The sequence below is a fragment of the Ictalurus punctatus genome, chromosome 1 (genome assembly GCF_001660625.3).
Source record: "Ictalurus punctatus breed USDA103 chromosome 1, Coco_2.0, whole genome shotgun sequence".
NCBI lineage: Eukaryota > Metazoa > Chordata > Actinopteri > Siluriformes > Ictaluridae > Ictalurus > Ictalurus punctatus.
The window spans coordinates 5,817,778-5,843,927 of NC_030416.2; the positions used below are offsets into that span (position 1 = coordinate 5,817,778).

General features: G+C 40.0%; 1 protein-coding gene across 2 annotated transcripts in view; it reads right to left on the reverse strand.

Annotated features, from left to right (window-relative positions):
- The window catches only part of dnah5l (dynein, axonemal, heavy chain 5 like), a 277,853-nt gene that overhangs the window by 92,199 nt on the left and 159,504 nt on the right, over nt 1-26,150 (reverse strand). For both annotated transcript variants that reach the window (XM_047154071.2, XM_047154066.2), the window contains 3 exons: nt 20,924-21,154; nt 9,529-9,696; nt 8,812-9,018 (listed from right to left, as the gene is read on the reverse strand). In XM_047154071.2, coding sequence (XP_047010027.1) covers nt 8,812-9,018; nt 9,529-9,696; nt 20,924-21,154 — 606 coding nt within the window. The remainder of the gene's footprint in view (nt 1-8,811; nt 9,019-9,528; nt 9,697-20,923; nt 21,155-26,150) is intronic.

A 26,150-nucleotide genomic window follows, 5' to 3' on the forward strand; every position in this document is an offset into this window, starting at 1 on the left:
ATTGTCCAGCTTGGGGTGCACTAGGCTTGAGAAGTACATCTGGCTGTGGAACAAGAACTGCCTCGTGTAGTCAAACCCTCCACAATTCTCCTCCGGGAGGTTGACGAAAGTCCATTGGGGAAACTGGACTGACAGGAAAGGTGGCCAGACATCCCCATGTACACTGCCGTGATGCTCTCCATGCTTTCCTGCTGCATCCATGTTAGGGCGTAGTATTCTGTCATGATACTCACGTAATGGAGATTAGGACAGATGCATGTGCAGTTAAACAGTTATATTAAAGGAGACAAAGGCAGACAAATCCAAATCAGTAATCCAAAAACATGCAAAAGGTCAGGCGATCGGCAAACAGGCATAAATAGTGCGAGGCAAAATAATCATAGTCAAGAAACGATAAATGAGGTCAGAAAACATGAAACGAAACGAGAACAAAGGACAACCGCTGGGTAAGTGAACTCACTTACCAAGCGGTTGTCCTTTGTTCTCGTTTCGTTTCATGTTCTCTGACCTCGTTTATCGTTTCTTGACTATGATTATTACGCAATACTACGCAAAGCCTTTGTGTTCAAATAGTCCTTTTATATTGTGGTTGTGAGTGCAATGAAATTGATGCAGGTGTGCATGATTAGCAGGAATGTGAATGTTCTGGGAAGTGTAGTCCATGGCAGCCACGTTTGTAGGCCACAGTGCAGGATGAGAAACGTAGTCACTGGTTTGCTGTGACATGACACATATTAGTCATTGCACGTTTGCACATTTGACCTTGCACTACTCTTAGTTTATGCTTTTGGATTAGCCATGTGCTTTATTCTGGTATAAAATTACATTATTACATTATTATAGACTGTTTTTCAGACTTGAAGACAGTAGGGGCCTTTTTTCTCTTACTGGAGCTTCTTTTGTAAAAAAAAATTTTGGTTAGTTCAGCTTACTGTCAGAGTTGTTTTCACATTGTGGACAACTTTTGGTTACTGTGTGAAACACTGCTGTCTCCTTTGTACTTTTGTTAAATGGAGACTTTGGGTGTGTGTGGGTTTAGGGGTTTGTTGGGGGGGAGGGGTACCACTTCGGCTCTAATTAGCTATTTGTATCCCTGTGATTTACTTTATTTAAATGGTTAATAGTAATATGGATCCCAGCACAGCTGGGACAGGCACACATCTAAGATTTATTAGTTGGAACCTCAGAGTTATGGGAAATTCTGTCAAGAGATCTAAGGTTTTTACACATTTGAAACATTTAAACTCCGATATAGTATTTTTGCAGGAGACTCACCTATGTATTAAGATCATCATAGGTTACACTGCCCTTGGGTGAGTCAAGTCTTCCATTCAAACTTTAATTTGAAGGCAAGAGGGGTCGCTATTTTAATTGGCAAAAAGTTACCATTTTCGTCCACTAACATTATTGTTGATGTGAATGGTACATATATTATAGTTGCTGGTACCCTAATGCAAAGACAAGTTTTGTTGGTAAATGTATATGCTCCGAACTTTGATGTGGAATATGCTAATAGATGTTGAGCAACCTTCCCTTTTTAAATACTCACCTGTTGACGTTCGGATGGTATTTAAACTGTGTTTTTGACCCAAACTTGGATCGGTCTAATCCCTGTACTCTGAATCAATCTGCTATGTCTAAAACATTTTCCGATTTTATGTGTCAGAACGGTCTCCTTGATCCACGGAGATCCCGTAACCCCTCTCTTAAAAAGTTTTCTTTCTTCTCCCATGTGCATCATTCCTATTCGAGGATTGATTATTTTTTTATAGACTGTACTCTTAATTCTTGTGTAGTTTCTTCTGACTATTTTGGTATTATAATTTCTGACCATGCGCCTCTACAATTAGATATTCAACTTTCTATTTATAAATGTGGCCCACCACCTTGGAGATTTAACTCTCTTATTTTGGTAGACAATGAATTCTGTGAGTTCATTTTAACTTAAATTGAAGACTTTCTTTTCTTCAATCAGAATGACTCCACTTCTTACTCATTATTATGGGAGACTCTTAAATCCTATATCAGAGGGCAGATTATTTCTTACTCTGCTCTCTCTAATACAAGGCGCACTGCTAGGCTTAATGAACTCACATCTGTGATCAGTAACCTCGATCAAATATATGCACTGAACCCAACTCCAGAACTTCTTAAACAGCGTCTCAACTTACAAGCAGAATTTACTCTTATTTCAACTAAAGAGGCGGAACGCTTTCTGTTTTGTTCTCGTGGTTCATACTGTGAACATGGTCACAGGCAAAGTCATTTACTGGCACATCAGCTATGACAACAGGCCATTTCCCGTCTCATACCTAGTATTAAAAACACATAATATTGTCACTACAGGGCCCATGGAAATTAATGCTACTTTTAAATCATTTGCCCTCTTCACTTTATAAATCTGAATTTCCTGCAGACAATACTAAATTGAATGCATTTCTTCAAAACTTTTGTAAGTCTGTTATTGATTCTAATACTGCCAAGCAACTGGACTCCCCACTCTCTCTTGAAGAAATATTAAATTCAATTAAAACTATGCAATCTAACAAAGCCCCTGGCCCGGACAGGTTTCCAATTAAATTTTTTAAAACGTTTATTGGAAAATTAGCACCATTGCTTTTATTTGTGTTCAATGAATCCTTGGAATGTGGGTCCATCGTGTTTGGACTCTATATTTTCAGTGTGGTATGACAAGGGCATTAAACAATTAAAAAATCTATAAGCCGATGGGGTCTTTGATAGCGTTGCCTATCTGTCACTTACTTATGACCTCCCTGTGACGCATCTGTTTCGTTATTTTAAAATTCAAAATTTTGTTTCTAGATGTTTTCCTAATTCCCCCTCTGCGCCTCCTGAATAGGCTTGGGAAAGCTTATTGGGGGTTGTTTAGATGATTGTGTCACGATCTCCCCTGCAGATGGCGCTGCGGCTGCAACATGCATGGAGAGCCGGAGGGCGCACGCGTGCACGAGATTACTTAATGAGGATTGTTTCCTATGGACACGTGCCTTTGTTTTGGTTTTGGATCTTCTCCTGTTCAGGTATTGGTTGATGTTCGAGGGTGTGTCATTATTGGTTACAGTTGTCTGCATTTAAGTGTGATTATGTTTGTTATTTAAACCCCTTGTGTTGCTGTGCAATTCGCGCAGTATTAGATGTAGATATGGTTTAGTATGCTATGTATGTGTTAGCTACCTTGATGCTAAGCGGTCGTGTTCTCATGTCCTGTTTTTGTTTCATGCCTTGAATCCAGTTTCCTGTTTTGGCCTCGAATCTCACTTCATGTTTAAGACTACGTTTCAAGTTCATTGACTTTGTGTTTGTAAATAAAGACTTTAATCTGCACTTGCTTCTGATCCCAAGTCTCGTTCTGTAACAGAATGTACTCTTTAAGTTTGTTTTTCTTTTCTATACTATGGATGTATGTATGTGTGTATATGTATGTATAACAAAAAATGAGAATGGTATTGTTTCTTTGTGACAGGAAGTATGTTTTCTTTCTCAATATTTTTTAAACAAATAATAAAAATGTCAAACATAACAAATAATAAAAATGAAACAGTATTTTACAGTAATTACGTTTATGATTGACATACAGGGGCATAGTTTCCAAGGGGGATGGGGGAGGTAACTCCCCAATAATCAGAACATTTATAATCAGAATATTTATACGATGATCAACTGAAACATGTGTAGAAGTAATTTATTTTGTAACATTATTGGGGTTGCGAGTCGATTGTGAGTTTGTCATAATAACTCAAAAATAACTTTTTATTATTTTTTGTAATAAAAATTACTAAAAGTCTCCCATCCGTTGAGCAAGTGGGTATCACCCAACTATTGCCTCACAACACGATGCTTGATTTGTGTCGTTTGACTGGGAGAGGACACAGGTTGCTTTGAAGATGAAGAGAACTCCTTCCCAGCAGACTATTTTGCATTGCTGACCAGAGAGGGTCAGTAAAAAATATAAAACATATTCAGGAGGTAGGATAAGATAGTGTAATCTAGCTAACGACACTCCATATATATTGTATCTAGCTAGCTAATTCATTGCAATTCAGCCATAACTATCAATGTTGGCTAAATTTTATTTTAATAGTTCCCATTATTATCAACAACAAGGTTGATCACACAAATTGATGTGTATAAGTTTTCATCAGTTACAGAGTGCATTCATTTGGACTATTATGCCCTGTGTTGATTACACAGGTAGATGTTGGCCTGCTATAGCATTACTGCCTGTCGCACTTCCTTCAGTGCCAATAGGATTACCACTCTTCCTTCAGCCTTTCCACTATGCCTACCGCTATTAAAACCATGCAGACCTTCCGAGACTAAGGCTGTAACAAGCCCCACTGGCACCATTAATGCATGCTCAGTGCCACTGGTTCCATATGGTTTCCTCTGCAACTAATACCACTCAGACATGCTTACCTAACACAATTAGAGCCATACAGACCTTCCCAGTGACTAAGGCTGTTCACTTCCTAGTCACTGCTTCCCATTGACAAGCCCCACTGGACCATTACTGCATGCTCATTGCCAGTGGATCCATATGGCATAGGTCAGCTGCAGGATCATCAGCCAGGTACTCAACAATGTTTTGCTCCTTTAACACCAGAACAGCTGCTGGTGGTGGAGCAGCGTCAGGGACGTCTCCCTGCCATCCCCTGCAACTAGACCTAACGGTTTTACTACCCCAACACTCCTTTCTCCTCACCCAGAGCCAAAAGCTGTTTTTCCCTGCCTCTTCAGCTAGGTCTTTCAAGGCCTTCCGTGGATTTGCTCCAATTACTCCCATATCTTACAGTGCTTGTCCTCCATCCTTGTCACCTCAGACATTACCAGTTCCTTCCTCTCTTTCCTTCTGGCCTTGGACCACACCCGCAGAACTTCTTCCCACCCAAGGCCTGTCCTTCCTCTCTGAACTCTGCCAATGATGTCTTTGTGTTGCAGCCTGGTAATTGCCAGATCAGCATGTTCAGCATGAGTTTTCCATGTGTGGCCCGTGTGGACCTGAACATTTGTACTCCATGCTGCCTGGTCAGTGGACTCCCTCAGCTCCAACACTTGCCTGGTCTTCTCCTGCTTGTAACCCATGCAGATGGATTGCAGCAGTAGCTGTAAGATGTTCTTCCGAAACAGACCAGTTTCAGATTGGCATTGTGGTAAGCCCAGCCACTTTCAGATGAAGGAGTTGACTTTCCCATCCATCTTGCTTACTGTGGACAAGGGGATTGCACACAACTTCAACAGTCACATTATTCTCTGATAGAACCACACTTTGTACTTTCCTGGAAGCTGGCTTTGGTCAATCCTTGAGAGACCGTCAGAACGGTCTGTGCTTATCAGAGAGCTCAGCTGTGATTGTCTCTCAAGGCTTTAGATGGACTGTTCAGCCACCAGTGGGTGTTGTCATTCCTAACCCTTTTATTGAGTGCGAGACTTCAACACTTAGCAGGGTTGATCTTCATCCTTGCCCAGGACATCAGTTCATCCATCCTTTTTAGCAGCCTTGTTATACATGGTGTTATTGGCAGGAGGATAGTCACATCATCCATGTAGCTTCTTGGGGGTGGTCTGTCTTGCTCCAATGAGTATTAACTCAAAGGCAGCCACAAACAAGATGGGTGAGATTGAGCATCCCATGGCAATTCCTACCTCCAACTGCTGCCATCCGGTAGCGAAGCCCATCTGCAGGACCTTGAAGTAATTGGAGACCAGGCTCCTGAGGTCTGTTTCATGAAGTGAGTTGAACAATCTCAGAGTTGCAGAATACATTTTGAATTGACAAAACCAAACAAATCCAACGCGGGTTAATAAGTCAACAGGATGCTGGTTATCAACTTATCAACCCAGGTTTTAACTCTAAATCGAGGTTTACTCAGCATGCGCATACACATAAAAGCCAAACGTTTGCAGCAAACAGCCAATAGCATTTAACATGGTAAAAAGCAGCTGTTGGAGAGAAACACCTTCCGGTTGAAAACCAAGAAATTATTATGTGAAAATAAGCAGACTTTAAATATAAACTAACTGCAAAAAATCACACTGTTGTGGCTGCCAAAAATCGGGAAAATTGCTTATTGTGTAAATGTATACATTTACTTTTAAAGGCTCACAATGAGAATAACTGGATTGAGAATTTATAACCCCAACATATTTCATGTAATGTAATGTCATAAAAATCCAGGATTGTGTCTGTCCCTAAAAATTATTTCTGAAAAACTGAAAAACCTAACTAAACTCAAACTTACCTGGGTAACCACCTAAACCAGCTTCGTGAAACAGGCCTCTGATATTTTCAGGCATGTGGAAGAACTCGGTGGCATAATTGATAAGCTGATGTGGCACTGATCCATACGCATTCACAAGGTCAAGCCAAATGATGGGCAGATCTTTCTTTTCTCATTTGGCCAGGTGGATCTGCTCCCAAATCACAGATGAGTTATGAGAATTGGTTGTTCTCTGTGTTGAAACAGAGAAGACCTTTCCTTCGACATTGAGCAAGGTATGCTCCTGAATTAGCTGATCACTCTAGAGTCCTTTTCCTTCGGGATGAATACCACCACCGCTCTTCACTACTCCGATGGGATGTAATGCTTTTTTCAGGCAGCTTGCATGAAGATCCACAGGATCTTCAGCACCGCTGGGCAATTCTTGTAGAGGATTTAGGGTATCCTTTGGGGCCTGGAGCTGCTGATGATCTGGCCTTTCTTAACACCTCTCTGATTTCGCTGAGGTTGGGGGGAAAGATGTTAAACTGCGACACGGATAGGGCTGGACAAGGCACATACCCTGGCAAACCTAATGGCTCATTCCTTGCTCGGTCATTGTACTGCCTTCTATGTATTTTTCCAGCTCCTCCCTGGTTGTTTCTATATTCCCACTCTTTGCTTCCTCTAATAGCTACCTGGCATGCTTGAAAAGATTCTTGTAGAAGTTGGCTCATTCCTTCTCATTCCTCTTCTTGCACTTTTGGATGCACTCAGCCCTCCACAGGCTGGCACGCCTTTGCTTGATGTCCTTCCACAGCACTGTGAGACCTTCTCGCCTGGTATTGCCTTCCTCCAGTTACTTCGGAGTTTTTTTTATCAACGATGCACCAGTTGTTTGATCTCTCTCTTCTAACCTCTCGTTTTGCCTCAGAGCAGTTGTTTTCTTGGTGGTAATAATGCCCAACCTGACTTTACACTTACTCTTAGAGAATTTCTCCAAACAGGTTGAGACTAGCCTCCACACCCCCTCACAGTGATCTCTCCAGTATTCTACTAAGGTCTCCTTAGGTGGGTGTGTCTTCTTGGTGCTCACAATACAGGTCGCACTCCTCTACAGGATTTTCCACCTCATCTTCCTGCCTTACCTCAGCAACGATGGGTCTGTCTGCGCTGTGGTTTTCGACCTGGCTTTTTGTCCCTCTTTTCTGATATGACGTTGCAGTGCAAGGTTGCTGTTGGCCTTTCTCTTCACACTTTACACTTCCCTGGTGGATTCGCAATCCCTTAAATGTGGTACATCTTTGTGTAATTTGTTTTAATGAAACAATCATTTGATCACAAATGCTTGTGGATGATAGATGGATAGATTAGACAGATAGATGGATGGGTAGATAGAGAGAAAGATAGATAATCAGAGGATAATTATGCAATGACAGTGCAGATATAAGAAAGCTGTTTTTTAAATTATTTTTTTATTTTATTTTATTAAAAATATCAGGAAGCGTATCCTTTCATACACCCCTCTCCCACCATTAATAAAGTTGATGTACTTGAACAAAAACAACAATTAAAATGAGCTTTTTCAATTATTTATTCAATAGAAATATCAACAGATGTGATATACTTCTGTGGGAAAAAGTAAGTACACCCTTGGCCTCAGAAGCTAGTAGTGCCCCCTTTAGCAGAAATAACTTCTTGTAGGCATTTTGTATAACTGTCCACCAGTTTTTGACATTGGCTTGCTGGATTTTTTTTTACCACTCTTCCATGCAATATTCTTTCAGTTGCAAGATGTTTGATGGTTTTCTTGCATGTACTGCCCATTTCAAATCTCCCCCCAACATTTCAATGGGATTCAAATCCAGCTTTTGACTAGGCAATTCCATAATGATGCGGTGCTTCTCCTGAAAAGCTGTCTTTGGTCAGCACCAAACATGTCTACTGTTACTCTAGCCAAACAACTCTAACTTTGATTCATCTGTCCAGAGCAAATTATTCCAAAAGGCCTGGACTTTGCATATATGCTCTTTGAAAAACTGTAGTCTTGTTTTAATGTTCTTCTTAGACAGCAAAGGCTTTTTCAAATGCACCCTAAGCCCTAAACAGCACATTAATACATACTGCCAAATCCCAGTCTTAAAACGAAATGCACACTGCGGATGCAGTATTAAAAATTAAATGTTTTCTTAATGCATGCTTCACAGGTGACCTTTTGCTCTGGGTTACCTGTCCAAAATATCACAATGAACATGCATAATTTGGTACATATAGTGGTAGAAGTATAGCTATGTCAGTAAGGTCATGTGACTACAAAATAAAGATTTATCAACAGACCATTGCATTTTTATATTAACAAACATTTGCTATCATTAATGGCTTTACAGTTCTGTAATGTGTAATTAGCTACTTTTTTCCTAAGCAATATTCTCTCTGATAGCTATTTCAATGTGATGTTGCAGCACCCCCAGTACCCCTTCTTTTCATGGCTAAGGTGGAGTGGGTGTGGAATCAGTAAAGACTAAAAACTGTATCTGTAATTCTTATTTGCATTATACTAATAAGCAATTTTCAGAAAAAGCGACTAGCTTACCTGGTCTCCCCACTCATTGATTACTGGCATGTTTATATCATCAATGAAAACTGTCATTTTTTTTCCTGCAGGTGGTCCATATGTTGTGCCCATTCGCTTATCTATGTAGCTCTCAATGGTTTGCTGAAACATGCTAGGGAGAGTGGCTGAGGAGAAGTTCATGCTCTTACTCAGGTGCATTTCAGGGTTATAGTTGCTGGTATAGCCCTGCAGAAAAGGTAATGCATTTTGAATATAAAAGTAAACAAACAAATTTATCCTAAACTAATATTTAATTAGTAATATGATTACTAATTACTGCAATAAAAAAATGGCAAATTAAATTTAATTAAGGTTACAACAAAATAGACAAAATGTGTTTACAAGAATGATAAATATAAAATTATTTTTCTTTCCTGTCTCCAAAAAAAAAAGGTATGACAAAAGTATTATACAGTATGAATTAGGTAGACCTTTTTTAAGTGGCTCCAAAATAATTCTAGCGGAATTCAACACCTGAAGTGAAACTTATACTTGTGATGCAATGAGAGGGATAAACATAATGGAGCCAAGAACTGCTTCTGTATCCAAAATAAAAATCCTAAATGCAGTTATTAAGCTTAGTCCAAATGATATTAAAATATTAATGTGTGAACCGCATTTAGCAGAACAGAAACTGTGAAGTGGGGGAACATATTGCATTTACAAAATGCTAAACAGTTCAATGCAAAGACATACCTTAATCATAACAGTCTTGCCAGTGCCCTGTTCACCGATCAGCAAAACTGCTTTGCCCTGTTTCATGATTGTTTGCAAAAGGAAGACAGTCCGCGTATTGTCCACATTTGGCACCAATATAGAAGCATAGTCAGGGACTGTGTCCTTTGGATAGTGATACTCTAGCACCTGAAAATGACAGTAAAATTGTTTGTTAAATAGAAAGTTTGCAGATCATGTTTAAACAATTATAATAAATAAATTGTGCGGTTAACACAGAATACACAAGTATTCATGTAATACATATAGTATAATACATATAAAATCAACTCCAGAATTATTGGCACCCTTCAAGAGAACAGGCAAAATGACTATAAAATGAATATTACAGACAAAACTGTAGGACCTCAACGCACAAGCAGCATATATGACCCACAAAATAGAACCATAAAACAATGGGCCGTCTCAGCCAGGAAACCCAACAGGAAGTTCTGGACCAAATGTTACAAACTAACTTCACTCAGTTAGCCATAAGTAGTCATATCATACACTTTCTGTCAAACTGTCGATCAAGTAGTGTGTGCTGATTTATGACCCTTTGTGCTTCCCTGGCTGACATTTCTTTCTTTCTTTCTTTCTTTCTTTTTTTTTTTTTATCTTTTAATTTATTTATTCATTTTCGTATGATTCATTTACATGTAATTCATTTTCATGTGATTCATTTACATGTGGTACATTTACATGTGATTCATTTACTGATTTGCTTCTCTTTAAATCCAGTTTTAGACTGTGATATTGCAAAGGTCTTTCCAGATTATTACTTGTCACACTGTATGAGATAACCCCAATAAAACTGCCTGAGTTCTATAATATAATTTGTTCACCATGTTAGGTTTAAATCCTCTAAAAACAGATTCGCAATTGACTAACATTACTCTGTTCCAGTTCACATTGTTCAAAGCATTGGCATGTTTTGTTTACTCTCACAGTCCCCCTAACACACACACCCCCAAAGTCTCCATAAAACAAATGAGACAGCAGTGTTTCCCACAATAACCAAAAGTTGTCCACAATGTGAAAACAACTCGGAGAGTAAGCTGAACTAACCAAAAAAATTACCAAGACAAAAAGTTCCAGTAAGAGAAAAAGCCCCTACTGACTTCAAGTCTGATAAACAGTCTGCACACAGTAACAAATATAATGTCCTTAACTTTTAAAGACTCGTAACAAATAATATAACAGTGTAGGACGTAAAGCCGAGGAAAAAACACTAATAAAATTAAATAAACAGAAACTCTAACCCAGTCAGAGCCTCAAAACAGAGAACCACATTAATACCGAAGTAGATTTCAGAGGAGTGAGTCCACAAAATCTAGGCGAAGTAATGCAACGACGATATCTTCAATAAAAATCAGAATACCGTAGAGCTGGAAGGCCGAGTGCAAAAAATAAAAACAAAAGAAGAGCGAAAAAGATGCCGCTGTATAGGTGATGCAGTTCACCCCGATATCAAGAGTTTAATATAGTCTCCTGCTTCCTCCGCCGAAATAAAGTCCTTCTGAACACCGTTATATGTAATGCGAAGCCGAGCTGGAGGAAGTATTCCATAGCGAGCGCCCTCAATACCACGAAGTTGACGCGAACAGAACCTGGCTGTCGGTGTCGGCGGACTCGGGCGTGAGCAGAACCTGGCTGTCGGTGTTGGTGGACTCGGGCGTGAGCAGAACTTGGGTGTCGGTGTCGGCGGACTCGGGCGTGAGCTGTACCTGGCTGTCGGTGTCGGCGGACTCGGGCGTGAGCAGAACCTGGCTGTCGGTGTCGGCGGACTCGGGCATGAGCAGAACCTGGCTGTCGGTGTCGGTGGACTCGGGCGTGAGCGGAACGTGGCTGTCGGTGTCGGCAGACTCGGGCATGAACAGAACGTGGCTGTCGGTGATGGCGGACTCGGGCGTGAATGGAACTTGGCTGTCGGTGTCGGCGGACTCGGGCTTGAGCAGAACTTGGTTGGCCGTGTCAGCGGACTCAGGCTTGAGCAGAACGTGGTCGGCCGTGTCAGCGGACTCGGGCGTGAGCAGACCTTGGTTGAACGTGTCGAACATTTTTACCTCTTAAGGATCTTTGTTTAGAAGTCATGTTTCTTCATGCGCGATTCTTTTAAATATCACTTTTAAACATTTTATCTCTTAAGGGTTTTTTTTTTTGGAAGACAAGTAATACGGATTCTTTTTAAACAGCTCTTTTAATCATTTTTACCTCCTAAAGGTACCTCCTTTTCTAACACTGTGTTTACACAAACACCTGCCCAATATTAACCATTGATACGCTTTTTCAGATGTATTTCGCCTCAAAAACCAGGCTCATTAACCTATATACCTTTGTTGGAGGCTACTCACCCACACACCCCTCCACCACAGCCCAGACACACATGGGCCAGATTGACCCACTGATAAAGTCAATAGGGTTACCCCCACCCCTGGTCATAAATTGGGTTACCTACAGAAACGTCGGCCAGGGAAGCACAAAGAGTCATAAATCAGCATACACTACTTTGACTGACAGTTTGACAGAAAGTGTATAATATAACTACTGCCATAGGAACCATAAAGTAATAAATCCTAAGTCATCAGACACTGAGGAGCCACTTAATTACTGCCTGTTTACATCTGCCTTATCACAGCTATCTTGCAACAACAGGTCAAGTGCGAGTAACATCCGTGACCCAGGGCTGAACCATCTTAACCACAGAAACCTCTGTCAAATTCTGTGATTTAGGCCTTTGCGCCAGACCAGATGGCTCACACAACAGATAAAGGACCCTTGCCAGTAAAGTTGATAACTTCAGGAAGAAAGGGAGGGTTCCCCTTGGAATGAGACCTTTTACTTTAATTCTTTTGAAATTCTTTATACCAGTATAAGTTATGTAGCCACAAAAAATAAGTCAATTCCTCTAATTATTATTTACAGACCCCCAGGGCCATATACTGAATTGCTTAGTGAATTTGCAGACTTTGTCTCAAACCTGGTTGTGTCTGTAGATAAAGCATTAATCGTCGGAGACTTTAATATTCATTTTGATAACCTGGAAGACCCTCTAAGATTAGCGGTTGTGTCCATCTTAGATTCAGTAGGGATTAATCAGAACGTAATCGGGCCTACTCATAATGGTGGTCACACTCTTGACCTCATACTAACATACGGACTAAGTATAGAAAATATTATCATTTTTCCGCAGTCTGAAGTTGTCTCAGACCATTATCTTATCTCGTTCATAATACGTATTGATCATAATATTTCCACCTCGCCTCGCTACCGCATAAAACGTACCTACACATCAGCTACTGCACCGAGCTTCATAAGTAACCTCGCAGAAACATCAATTAGATTTGGATCACCATCAGATCACACAGAACTCGATCAGGCGACTGAAAGCTTGGAGTCAACACTCCGCTACACGCTAGATAGAGTGGCTCCACTCAAAAGGAAAATAATTAGAGAGAAAAAATTAGCACCCTGGTATAACGATCAAACACGAACCTTAAAACAGACAACTCGACAATTAGAACGTAAATGATGTCAAACCAAACTGGTGATATTTCAAACAGCATGGAAGGTGAGCCTACTGAAATATAGGAAATCTCTTGGCGATGCTAGAAAAATCTATTTCTCCACCTTAATAGGAGACAGCAAAAACAATTCTAGATTCCTTTTCAACACAGTAGCAAAATTAACTAGGAATAAAACCACTACAGAGAGAAACACTCAATCATTACATAGCAGTGAAGATTTCATGAAATTTTTCATTGATAAGGTTGAAAATATTAGACGTGAAATACAGGCCATTAAATTAAAACTGGACAGTACTGTAACAAACCCATTACATGACAATGTAGCAATATCAGATCAATGTTTAGAGTGTTTTGCTCTGCTTAGAGAGACCGAACTAGCTACATTAATCTCTTCAGCCAATTCATCAACTTGCATACTAGATCCCGTACCTACATGTTTGTTTAAACAGATTTGTCCAGGAGTAATTGAACCACTTCTAAATATAATAAATTCTTCCCTAAGCACTGGCTATGTACCTAAATCACTTAAATTAGCAGTTATTAAACCCTTGATTAAAAAACCTGATCTTGACCCGTCTCAATTGTCCAACTATAGACCAATATCAAATCTCCCCTTCATCTCTAAGATTTTAGAAAAGGTTGTAGCAAAGCAGTTATGCTCGTACTTAGATAGGAATAACATTCATGAAATGTATCAGTCAGGATTTAGACCTCATCATAGCACAGAGACAGCATTAGTTAAAGTAGTAAATGACCTTCTACTGACTTACGATCAGGGTTGTGTCTCGCTGCTTGTGTTACTCGACCTTAGTGCAGCTTTTGATACTATAGATCACACTATTCTACTTGATAGATTAGAAAATGTTGTTGGTATTAAGGGAACAGTCCTCTCCTGGCTCAGGTCTTATCTGACCGATCATTATCAGTTCGTAGATGTAAATGGTGATTTCTCCATGCGTACTGAGGTTACTTTTGGAGTTCCACAGGGTTCTGTTTTAGGCCCACTGCTCTTTACTTTATATATGCTACCCCTAGGTCAAATTATTTGTAAACATGGAATTAGCTTCCACTGTTATGCTGATGATACACAGTTGTATGTTTCAGCGAAGCCAGAGGACAGACAGAAGCTTAGTAAAGTTGAGGATTGTGTAAAGGACATTAGACATTGGATGTTAATTAACTTCCTTCTACTTAATTCTGATAAAACAGAAATACTTTTATTAGGCCCACATGTAGCTAGAAGTATTCTTTCTGATCACATGGTTACTCTGGATGGTCTTAATGTTTCATCATGTACAGCAGTTGAAGACCTTGGAGTGATTATTGACTCCAGCCTATCATTTGATCCTCATGTAGATAATATTACGAGGATAGCCTTCTTTCATCTCAGAAATATTTCTAAAATAAGAAACATATTGTCACTACATGATGCGGAAATACTAGTTCATGCATTCGTCACCTCTAGATTAGATTACTGTAATGCCATACTGTCTGGATGTTCCAGTAGGAATATAAATAAGCTCCAGTTAGTCCAGAATGCAGCTGCTAGAGTCCTAACTAGAACTGGAAGATACGACCATATCACACCGATATTATCAATACTGCATTGGCTCCCAGTAAAATCTCGCATTAATTATAAAATACTTTTATTAACCTATAAAGCACTAAATGGTCTCGCGCCACAATATCTAAGCGACCTTTTGGTTTTATATGATCCGCCATGCCTACTTAGGTCAAAAGATGCAGGCTATTTGACGGTACCTCGAATAGTGAAGGCTACAGCAGGGGGAAGAGCTTTCTCTTATAGAGCCCCACAGTTGTGGAACAGTCTTCCTATTAGTGTTCGGGACTCAGACACAGTCTCAGTGTTTAAGTCTAAGCTTAAAATGTATTTGTTTACTCAAGCCTACCCTGACTAGATTCTGTTCTACTACTTCGCAGTCATAATTATCTTTTTTCTCCCTCTCTCCTTTTGCCGAGCCCCACACGAATTTATGGAGATACTAGAGATCCAGATCCTTTCTGCCTCTGGATGGAGCTCAAATCTTCTTTAATTCCAGACTGCTGGGACTACGGCTGCTCCTAACGCCATACAGACTTCATATAAATCCATAATGAACTTTTTCACACTAACTGTTGTTACCCAGATGAGGATGGGTTCCCTTCTGAGTCGGGTTCCTCTCAAGGTTTCTTCCTCTTAAAACATCTTAGGGAGTTTTTCCTTGCCACCGTCGCCACTCAGTGGCTTGCTCAGTTGGGATAAATTCACACCTTTAATATCTGTATACCATGTTGATATTTCTGTAAAGCTGCTTTGAGACAATGTCTATTGTAAAAAGCGCTATACAAATAAAATTTAATTTAATTGAATTGAATTACTCCCTCAGCCAGGAACACAAAATTACCCTCTTACCCATCCCATGGACTCTTCACTGTCCTGCTATCTGGCAGAAGGTACAGGACCATCCATGCCACCACCGGTAGACTCCACAACAGTTTCTCCCCTGAGGGAGTCAGATTACTCAACACCCTGTTGCCTCCCAACACTCACCTGGGCTAGTCAAACACCTAACTAAACTTGTTTCACACTGTTGTGTACTTGCATCTTATGTTATGTGTTGCACCATGTCTGTTGCCATTTTAACAGGGGTATGTAGACTTTTATATCCACTGTATATGTGACTATCAAATGACAGTTTGCTCTTTATTTGTACTAATGTGTAAAGAACATTTTGTGTAGGTATTAACATGTACAACATAATTTTGTGTAGGGATGAAATGTTTGCATTGGGGCTGGTGGGGGTGTAGAGGCACAGGTTTTTAGCCTTTAGTGAGGTCCCCATACATCTCTAATGGTAATAACTTGTACAGGTATTTAGCTTTCCCTCACAAAATAAACCACAATTTTATAAAAAGATGTATTTTAATAAAAAAAATAATAGAATTACACTTTGTCTGACATTGCTCCCTTACTCATTCACCATATAAACTATTATATATGAAGCACTATAAATGATAGTAATAAAGGAGACACCAGACATTTTTGGTGTATTATTTCAGGGTTTCATTTTGTGCATCCGTTTACAGTACAAAATACTATATTTAGCAACCTCAGATACAAGCATTTGCAACTCAGCTTTAGTGATGTACTAAGAGGGTACATTGGCTGTGTTATATGTATATACAGTCGTCTCCAAAACTATTAGAATGGCAAGGATAATTTAATTATTTTTGCTGTAGACTGACAACATTTGGCATTGGGATCAAAAGATAAATATGAGAAGAGAGTTTAGAATTTCAGCTTTTATTTCCTGGTATTTATATGCAGATGTGTTAAAACACAGCACATTAGACCACCCAATTTATAGGTGAGCAAAAAATATCAGGACAGGTGACTGACTTGTTACACAGGTGTGTCCAGGTAGATTGATTGTTTAAACAATAAATAGAGCTAAAAATTTACTCTTGGTTTTAGCCTTCAGTTTCACCTGTAAAGAAATCATTCATTATTAAAAACTACAAGCCAACGTGAATATCAAAAAGCTGTCTTTGGGAGAAAAGCAAGCAATTTAAAAACTGAGAAAAGAGGGAAAAATGTATCCGAGGCATTGCACAAACATTGGGCATAGCCAATAGAAAAATTTGGAATGTCCACTGGTGTACTGGCATCACTAAATGGGTTGGCCAAGGAAAACAACAACAGCTGTTGACAGAAATATAGTGAGAGCTGTGAAGAAAAACCCCAAAACAACAGTCAGTGACATCACCAACAACCTCCACAGGGCAGGTGTGAAGGTATCACAATCCACTGTTTGAAGAAGATTTCAAGAGCAGAAATGTAGGGGCCACGAGATGCAAACCACTCATCATCATTAAAAATCATAGTTGTAAGAATCAGCAAGGACTGGAATTCGCAAAGAAATACAGAGATGAGCCACAAAAGTTCTGAAACCAAGTTTAAATTCCACCAAAGTGATGAAAAGGCTAAAATGTAGAGAAACAAAGGATCTGCTTATGATCCAAAACATACAAGCTCATCTGTGAAACATAGCGGCAGTAGTGTCATGGCTTGGGCTTGCATAGCTGCTTCTGGAACAAGCTCAGTAATCTTTATTGATGATGCAACTCATTATGGTAGCAGCAGAATGAATTTTAAAAGACTACAGGAGCATTTTTTTCCTGCCATTTTACAGGAAATGCATCTAAATTAATTGGCTGGAACTTTATCAAGCAGCAAGACAATGATCCAAAACACATTGCCAACTCAACAAGGGGAAAAAGTGTAAGGCTTTAGACTCGCCAAGTCAATCACCAGACCTTAACCCAACTGAGCATGCATTTCACCTCCTGAAGAGGAGACACCGGTGCCCCACAAGGCTCCCCAGGACTGTGTGCTCAGACTACTGCTGTTCACACTGCTGACTCATGACTGTGCTGCAAAGTACAGTTCAAATCACATCAAGTTTGTTGATGATCGTCCGCAACAATGATGAGTCAAGCATACAGAGAGGAGGTGAACCAGCTCACAGAATGGTGTAGAGACAATAATCTATCTCTTAATGTCAAGATGTTAATGTCTTAATGTTCCTGCAAAGCTTACTGACTCTAGTCATTAAAGTGCCAAGGACCACCCTTCTGCTCATCAGGCGCTCCGCTGCAATCCATCTATGAGTCTCCACTGGTGTGTACTTCACTCCATTTGCCATCCTGATTGGTCTTCCGAGACTCCAAACAATAGCAACCAGAACGATGATAAATCCACATTACAGAGACTATCCTCCAGATGACAATGTAATGAGGGACTCCCCATCTAGCACAACTTAAACACAAGTACAGTACCTCCAGATCCTAGTCGAAGCCGGTGTTTTTAATAAAACTCTTCTGAATGAAGCGAAGATTAAGTTAATTGTTGATGGTTTGTTCAGGTCAAGGTCTAAGAACAGCATACAATGTTAAAACTAAGAAGTCATTCATTTGATGTCTAAGCCATTTTCACCCCTGTTTATGTGTGTGCGTTTGTTTATGTATTAGATTAGTTTGTGTTTTAGAATAGTCTAAAAGACAAATAGTTGATCAGCTGTTGAAATATTAAGTTTGCAAAATACCCCCCTTAGAGCTGACCTAAATAGCTAATTTCCCTACACTGGTTCCTGCAATGCCTCCAGCCACTCATCAAGCGCTCTTCTGCAATCTGCCGACAAGACTCCTTTGGGTATGCCTTCAGTCCATTCACCACCCCAGACTGGCTTCCCAAGACTGGCATACCACTCCATAACTGACCATATCTTTAATGAATCAACACAGCTGGGAATCCCCTCCAGAATGATGAAAAATTAAGAGGAGGGACTTTCACCTAGTAAAAAAGAAATTCAGTACGTTCTGGACCTGAGAGTAAAACTCCACACCTCGAGTCACCTAACACAGGAGAATTTGCATCAGTTGCAAGATCGACAGTCATTAATGTATGATGGGAAACATGGTTATGGGACTTCGAACAGGGAAATAAGTTATAATTTTTAGGGCTGCGACTAAAGATTATTTTCATAATCAATTAGTTGGCCGATTATTTTTTTCCGATCGGATGGGGAGGCAAACTTACAGTACCATTTTTTGCATGTAAAATTAAATCCACAAATTGAGTGTTACAAATATAAACTTCACATATACACACATATATATATATATATATATATATATATATATATATATATATATATATATATGGATGCACAAAAAGCACTGAATTAAACTACAGTCCTAAATTAATAATAAAAACTCAATTTCACTGCACCTTGTGGTTTCTGTAACTCACTGGCTTTGGGCATATTGTTTTACTTCTGTTCACTTTTGTTCATAGTGTTTTAATTAGACATTACAGATCTTACTTGCATCACCGCGACTACACCACGAGTGAGGAGCAATACAGCCTTATTACTAATGTAATTGAATAATAGAATAGTTTATTATAATGGAATAATAATTATTACTCCATTATAATAAACATCATAAGTTAAACTGCAAGCATGCAAATACAACATATAATGACAATAAACTTAAATTAACTAAACCTTTGTAAGCAACTTGTACCAGTTTCCCCAGCCCCTTGCACAAAGTGGAGAATTTCTGATATAAACAGAGGTTTGTGCTCGTGCATTATTGTTTGATCTCTGCGGTGTTTAATGTAAAATGCTCTCCTGCCTTAGAGGACTTTCTTCCTCAGTCACTTGACAATTATGCCTCCGTCTGATGGTGACTGAGGTCATGTTGGGAATAAAAGGTAACGTTGACAAACAGTAAACTGAAGAAAGTCATTGTCTGTGACTCTGGGTGTCTGCTAAAGCTAGCAGCGTCGCATTACGTGCATATGACATTGTGTGCCGTTGACTAGGAAGCGGCTTATACTTTTGGTTAGTAAAAAAAGCTAGTGGTCTATTTGAGATGATACTACCTTTCTAAAATCCATACAGCAGAAGGTAGAGTATACAGTGCATAGTGTAAGTGTATAGTACGTCCTTTGGGACACAACTTTAGTATTTACTCTCCGATGCGTGTTTTTGGAAAAGAAGTAATGTAGGGAGTAAATGTACCTGGAGCCATGCGCAGACCAACTAATCGATAATGAGATTCATTGACAACGATTTTCATAATCGATTATTATTGATTTTATCGATTAGCTGTTGCAGCTGTACTCATTTTACTACCCACGTCAAGCTCTAAATTACAAGGTGGCAAGGGCCCTTTGAGGTCACACAGTGAATCAGGTAAGTCGACTATAAAGTCAGACGCTCGGATAGATGTGATGCACTCAATCGCCTGTAACCATGCAGGGAGGTGGTCCCTGTGGCTCCAGCAATGGTGGATCCTAAGAGGGAATAGCTGGAACCAGAGGTAAATCTAAAAGGTGTGGCCCAATTCACCCCAGTCCCCTGTGGAAACCACCATTCAACATCCCAGAGGGTATATGTTGCCAGGTTGCACAGGGAAATTTCCAACGTATTTCTGCCTGTGCCGAGTCACTTGGACCTTATAGAGCACCACTTTGAGAATCCTCCTGGCATGGTTATATACAGCTGCCCCTACTATTAATTCTAACCCTAACCCCGACCTGAATTTGATAGTGGGGGTATGTCGCTGCAGGGGCGTGGTCAAGCATCAGCTGTGGACAGAAAGGAGGCAGGTTGAACCAGCAGTCGACGTGTAATGATTCTCACAAATAGGTCATAAAAACTGTGAAAAGTATATAACATATTATAAGAAAAAAAAAAAAAAAAAAACACTTTCTGATGTACAGTAAAGTCCCGGTCATGCTCACAATAAAGTTTTTTATTTTGCTCTGGACAATGATGGTTTCTCTAGGAAACCAAAAGCTACATTTAAGTGCCTTGGTTCAATCCCAATTGGTTATTTATTATTTGACGTCCATCTATACTAAGTAACATAACTAGTAAACATCATCAGCTCAGCACCAGGGATGTACAGTGAATGGGGAGGGCTCTGCCCCTCCATGCTTTGAGTGAGTTTCCACTTGCAGATTTGCCTTTGTAGCAGGTGTGTGATGAAACCCTTACGCACGCCTTTGACCACGTGAGAGTAATTGATAGTCAACCAGTGATGTGCTGACTCATTTTTCCATTAAAAAACATAGCCAGATATATGTTTACCCTAAATGTTGATGAGAAACTAATGCATGCTTTCATTAACTTTAGATTAGATTACTGCAACATGTTTCTGGTTGTCCCACCAGCTCATTAAGGCTCAAAAGTTACCTTTAAACAGAAGTATCTCTGATATTCATTTTATAAACAGTACAATATCTATATCTACCAAATTGAGACTCAGGATCAAATTACCTTCTTTGACCATAGCTCCCAATTGCCAGTTTCGCTGACCACATATTCAAAAATCGTTTGATCACCCTGTGTGCTAGGCAGGTCCAGTGAGACTGGATGATTTCTGAGAAACACCTCCATCTTGGATCGATCCTCCAATTCCAGCAATGCACCCACAGACCACATCACAGCGAACACAAACAGACGGCTAATATGAGTCACCGTCAAGTTCTTCTCTTCTACAAACAGACCCTATAAGAAAAAAGTCAGAAATGTCACATATTGCAAGCAAATATTTACATGGGAACTGATCAATCTAGTTGTAAATAAAGCTGACAAAATACACATACATTTGAAATAATACTTAAGAAACTTTAACAGAGAATTTTTATCTCATGTGTTACGAAGATATGAAATTGTTTAATTAAATTATTTTCTGTGACTCGAGATATTTGAATATATTCAGATTTGTTCAGTTGCATAGTCACCCAAATGTACAGTCTGATCACCCTGTTGTTTGTGTAATATGCTTGTATGTCTGTGAAAAGAAGTACTTTTCATACCCAGCCAGCAATATCGCATGAACTGAAAAGCTGGAAATCTCCAATGATGCCTAAAGGGACTCATTGAATTCAATGTATCAACTGACTTGCTGAACAAGACAAAATCAACTGCTATGTACCACTTTCATTAGAACATGCTGTTTGGAAGTGCAGCATTGTGATCAGATAAGACCAAAACTTTTGGGCCATGAACACCATCAGCAGTTTGTAATTGAAGTATATGCAATTATTTTTAAGTGTATGTAATTTTTCTTTTATATTATATGAACCAAATGGAATCTAATTCTAATTTTGTGGAGGGAACCTGTAATTTACCTTGAACACTGTGTTTCAATCTTTGTGTAATTCATGATTGTTTTATCTTAATTGCTTTATCTCAACAATGAAACCTAATCATGTCTATGTTATTTGTGTGTGTGAGCAAATCAAGACTTCCTAAATCAATGCAGCAGTGTCTACTGTTTGACAGTAGTCATATTTATTTTTTTATCTATGAATACCTGCATAGATATTGTCTTAGGATAAAAAAAGTGACAATTCGGATCACTGTTAACTTAGACAAGATTCAGACAAGACAACATCTGCTGTATCCCATTTAATCCTACTTAATTAAAATCCAGATTATTTAGTCTAATTAGCTCCAGAGTTTTGTCATTCCAGCTTCAAGAAATATTTTGTTCCTGTTGCTGTGACCCAGGGGTCTTAGTGGTTAGCATGTTTTCTTCACACCTCCGAGGTTGAGGGTTCAATTCCTGCCATGGCTCTGTGTGTGCGGAGTTTGCATGTTCTCCGCATGCTTTGGGGGTTTCCTCCAGGTACCCCAGTTTCCTCCCCCAGTCCAAAGACATGCATTGTATGCTGAATGGCATGTCCAAAAAGTGTCTGTAGTATATGAGTGTGTGTGTGTGTGTGTGTGTGTGTGTGTGTGTGTGTGTGTGACTGTGCCCTGCAATGGATTGGCACCCCATCCAGAGTATCCCATGCCCCCTGGGATAAGCTCCAGGTTCCCTGCAACCCAGGAAGGATAAGCTGTACAGAAAATGGATGGAAGGATAGATTCTGTGATCTACATGGAACAGAGAGAGCAAACAAATTCCAGCCTATCAAACAACATACCAGCTCTACCCATGGAGCAGCACGGCTTATGGCATCCTCCGGTGATAGCATAGCTCAGGCTCCAGCTCTGACACAAGCAGTGAACCTGAGACACTGTTAACTTAGATTTGTGTTTTCGATCATTGTCCAAAGGTGAAAATTTTCTCTATGTTCAAGGTTCAAGGTTCTTTATTTGTCACATACACATTACATAAGTGTGATTTAATGTAGTGAAGTGTTTGTTCTTATTTACTCTCCCCACAGTGCAACAACAAACAGACCACCAACAACTAAGAATATACACACATAGAAATCGTGGTAAAAGTATATTTCAATCAAACCCCTCTGTATTCACCCTACACCTATAGTGTATAGTGTATACACCTATAACTATAGTTACCACGAGTTCTATGAAAATTTTGTGTTGATTTTTTTTTCTTTATAAATTTTTTTTATTTCCTTTAAAGCTTGTTGATGGTTCACCCTATACCTATAATTTACTTTTACCACGATTTCTGTGAAAATTTTGTGTTTTTTTTTCCTTTCTTAAACATTTTAATTTCCTTTAAAGTTTGGCTCCCGCAGGCTTGGTCTCTGAGTAGGAAAAGATTGACTTCACCCAAAATTTGGCAACCTCACCCCTTTCAATTGCCTTCAAAAGCATTAATGATAAGTGGCCCAACAGTGTCACATAAAAGGTGTATGGTGTCAATAACCCCGAATTAAAAGCAAAGTTAGAACTATTGTTATTATTTCTATATCTTTTCTCCCCAGAGAAATAAGTCTATAATAACAGCTCTAGTTCCTCACCCTAAGAAGGATTTTTTTTTTTTTTTTAATTTTCCAAGGTTTCTCTTTCATTGAAAAAAAAAAACACCCCCTTTTGACTCCCATTTCTCTGTTTTGGTTTGTTATTGTTAGTTGTTGGCTTGTTGAAAACAAAAGACTGCCACTAGAGACACTGCCAGAGACACAGACACTGCCAGTAGAGACTCACAGTCACTGCAACAACATTTAGCCTCGGTTGTAACACGCTGTCAAGACCCATGTCTGTCTCTCACACACCAGGTTTTCCCCACCATGGCCCATACTGTCAACCCCATTGGCCACTGGAAAGAACTGGAGAAATGGCTGAGTGCCGTGACAGTCAGCCTCCTACTCAAGGCCACCAACAACCTACGGGACCAGAGCCGGCAGCAACTAGATGACCACAAAAGAGAAGCGATGGTGCAAAGCCCGATACAGAGTTACAGTCACAAAGCTACAAGCTACCACTGAAATCATACAAACACCTGAGCATGCAGTATTGATCATTTGCCAAACTCCTAGGTGACCTGATTGAAAAGGGAGTAGCCTGGAAATTTTACTATCTATCATGAGAGTTTCAAGTAAGACTAGAGACTCTAGTAGACACTGGAGCTGACATCACCCTGATGTCAAACCAGCTCTTCAAGGAAGTTGAAGAACACATTAAGAGAACCAGCAGGACACTGCACCTCCAGAAATGTGCAATGAACATCCAAGCATACTCTCAAACTGGGCTGCGATTGGAACGAGTAGCTCCAATATACCTGACTGTCGTGGTGAAAGGTTTGAAAAATCTTCTTGCCCCGGTCCTGCATTGCTGGGTCTAGATGTCTGTAAATGAGGGAGAGAAGTCCTGATGGCTTTCTCCGCTGTCCTCACCACTCTTGACAGCGCCTTTCAGTCCTAGGCTGTCGTGCTGTCAAACCAGTTGCCGATGCTGCCTGTGAGAAGATTCTCCACAGCCCCAATGTAGAAAGCCCTCGGCACCCCGTGGGAGACCTTGAAACCCAGCCAGGTGTTGTAGCTGATAGAGGCACTGCTGCACCTCTGTCACCATGCTGTTTGTATGTCTTGTCCAGTAGAGGTCTTCTGTGAGGTGGACCCCTAGGTATTTGAAGCTGCTCACTCTCTCAACTGTGGCCCCATTGATCATCAAGGGGCTGTAATTCCTTACCTGTTTCCTCCCATAGTCCTTATTTATTTCCTTAGTTTGCTGGAACTCAGCCAGAGATTGTTATTGCAAGACCACGTGGAGAGGAGGTCTACTTCCTCCAGATAGGCTTTCTTGTTGTTGTTGTTAATGATGAGGCCTATCATCACTGTGTCATTGACAAACTTCACCAACTTGTAGGAGCTGTGTTTGTCCATGCAATCACTGGTATAGTGGGAGTACAGCAGGTGCCTGAGGATGCAGCCCTGAGAGGTCCCAGTTCTACGGTAACTATGGGGGCAAATGCACTTTCACACAGGCTCGGTTGGGTTTGCTTCAATAAATAAATATCATTATCATTTAACAACTGTATTTTGTGTTTACTCAGGTTGCCTTTGTGTTATCTTAATTTTTGTTTTAATTTCTAAACCAAATAAGTATGAGATAAACACAAAAACAGATGAAATCAGAACGGGGCAAATTGTTCGGTGCACAGGGGCACTGTCATGCAGGACATGTTTGGGCCCGTCAAACATCTATAGCATACAAAGACATTCTAGACAATTGTGTGCTTCCAACTTTGTGGCAACAGTTTGAGGAAGACCAACATGACTGTGATGGTCAGGTATCCACATACTTTTGACCACACAGTGTATGTCAAAGCACTATACAAACTGCAGGAAAGTTGCTTAATGCATGCAGAAACCCGGTAAATCAGTTAAAGAATATGTCGAGTGTGTCAAGCAGGTTTAGGTCTACCACTCAGGCCTGGAAGGAAACGACAGAGATTTTAACACCAGCAGTTCTCATCCACTCAAGAACTCATTCTTGGAAGAATTGTGACCAGAAGTAAGCATGCTGGTCCTGACCTTGAAGCCTGAACACAAAACAATTGTGCACAAACACAGGAAATGTATTTGATAACATGTTCAAAATATGTGGGAGGGTGCGCACTGGTGCTGAATAGTCTATGGTGGACATTTCAAAGTGTGGCTCTTAATGAGGTCCATGGAGCCAAAGGGGAGAGTGACATCCACGGTGGAGCCACAAGAAGGGGCAACAACCATGCTGGAGCCAGAATGGGGTACATTCTCTGCTGTGGCGCTAGAGAGGGGAGCAATGTACCCAGGAATGCTAGGGAGAGGAGTGATGTTCTCAGTAGAGAAGAGAGGCAGAGCAACATTCTAAGCAAAACAGGGAAACAGAGTGGCATCCACAGGACTGCAGAGAGGAGAGGTGACATCCTCAGTGGAGCAGCAGAGCATAAAAATTGATGATTGATTGACATTCTCAGCCCAGTCTCAAGTTCTCTTGACACAACACCAGAGGCTGTATTGAAGACATGGGCCCAAGGCCTATACTTTTATCAACACTTACACTGGGAAATGGTTTCTCTAGTGACTGATTCACAATTCTGTCATTACTGCTTTATCCAGACTTTATATAGTATGTATCATTAACAGCACTACAGGGAGTTTGACTTTACAAATCTACTTCCTTGTATTGTTACTATTTGGCACCATATAACCTTATAGAGTCTTAATTTAAACAAAATCAGAAATTACCTATCTTTATTATGTTTATCCAAACTCTTTTCCTTAATCTTTATGAATTATTATTCTTTATTTACCTC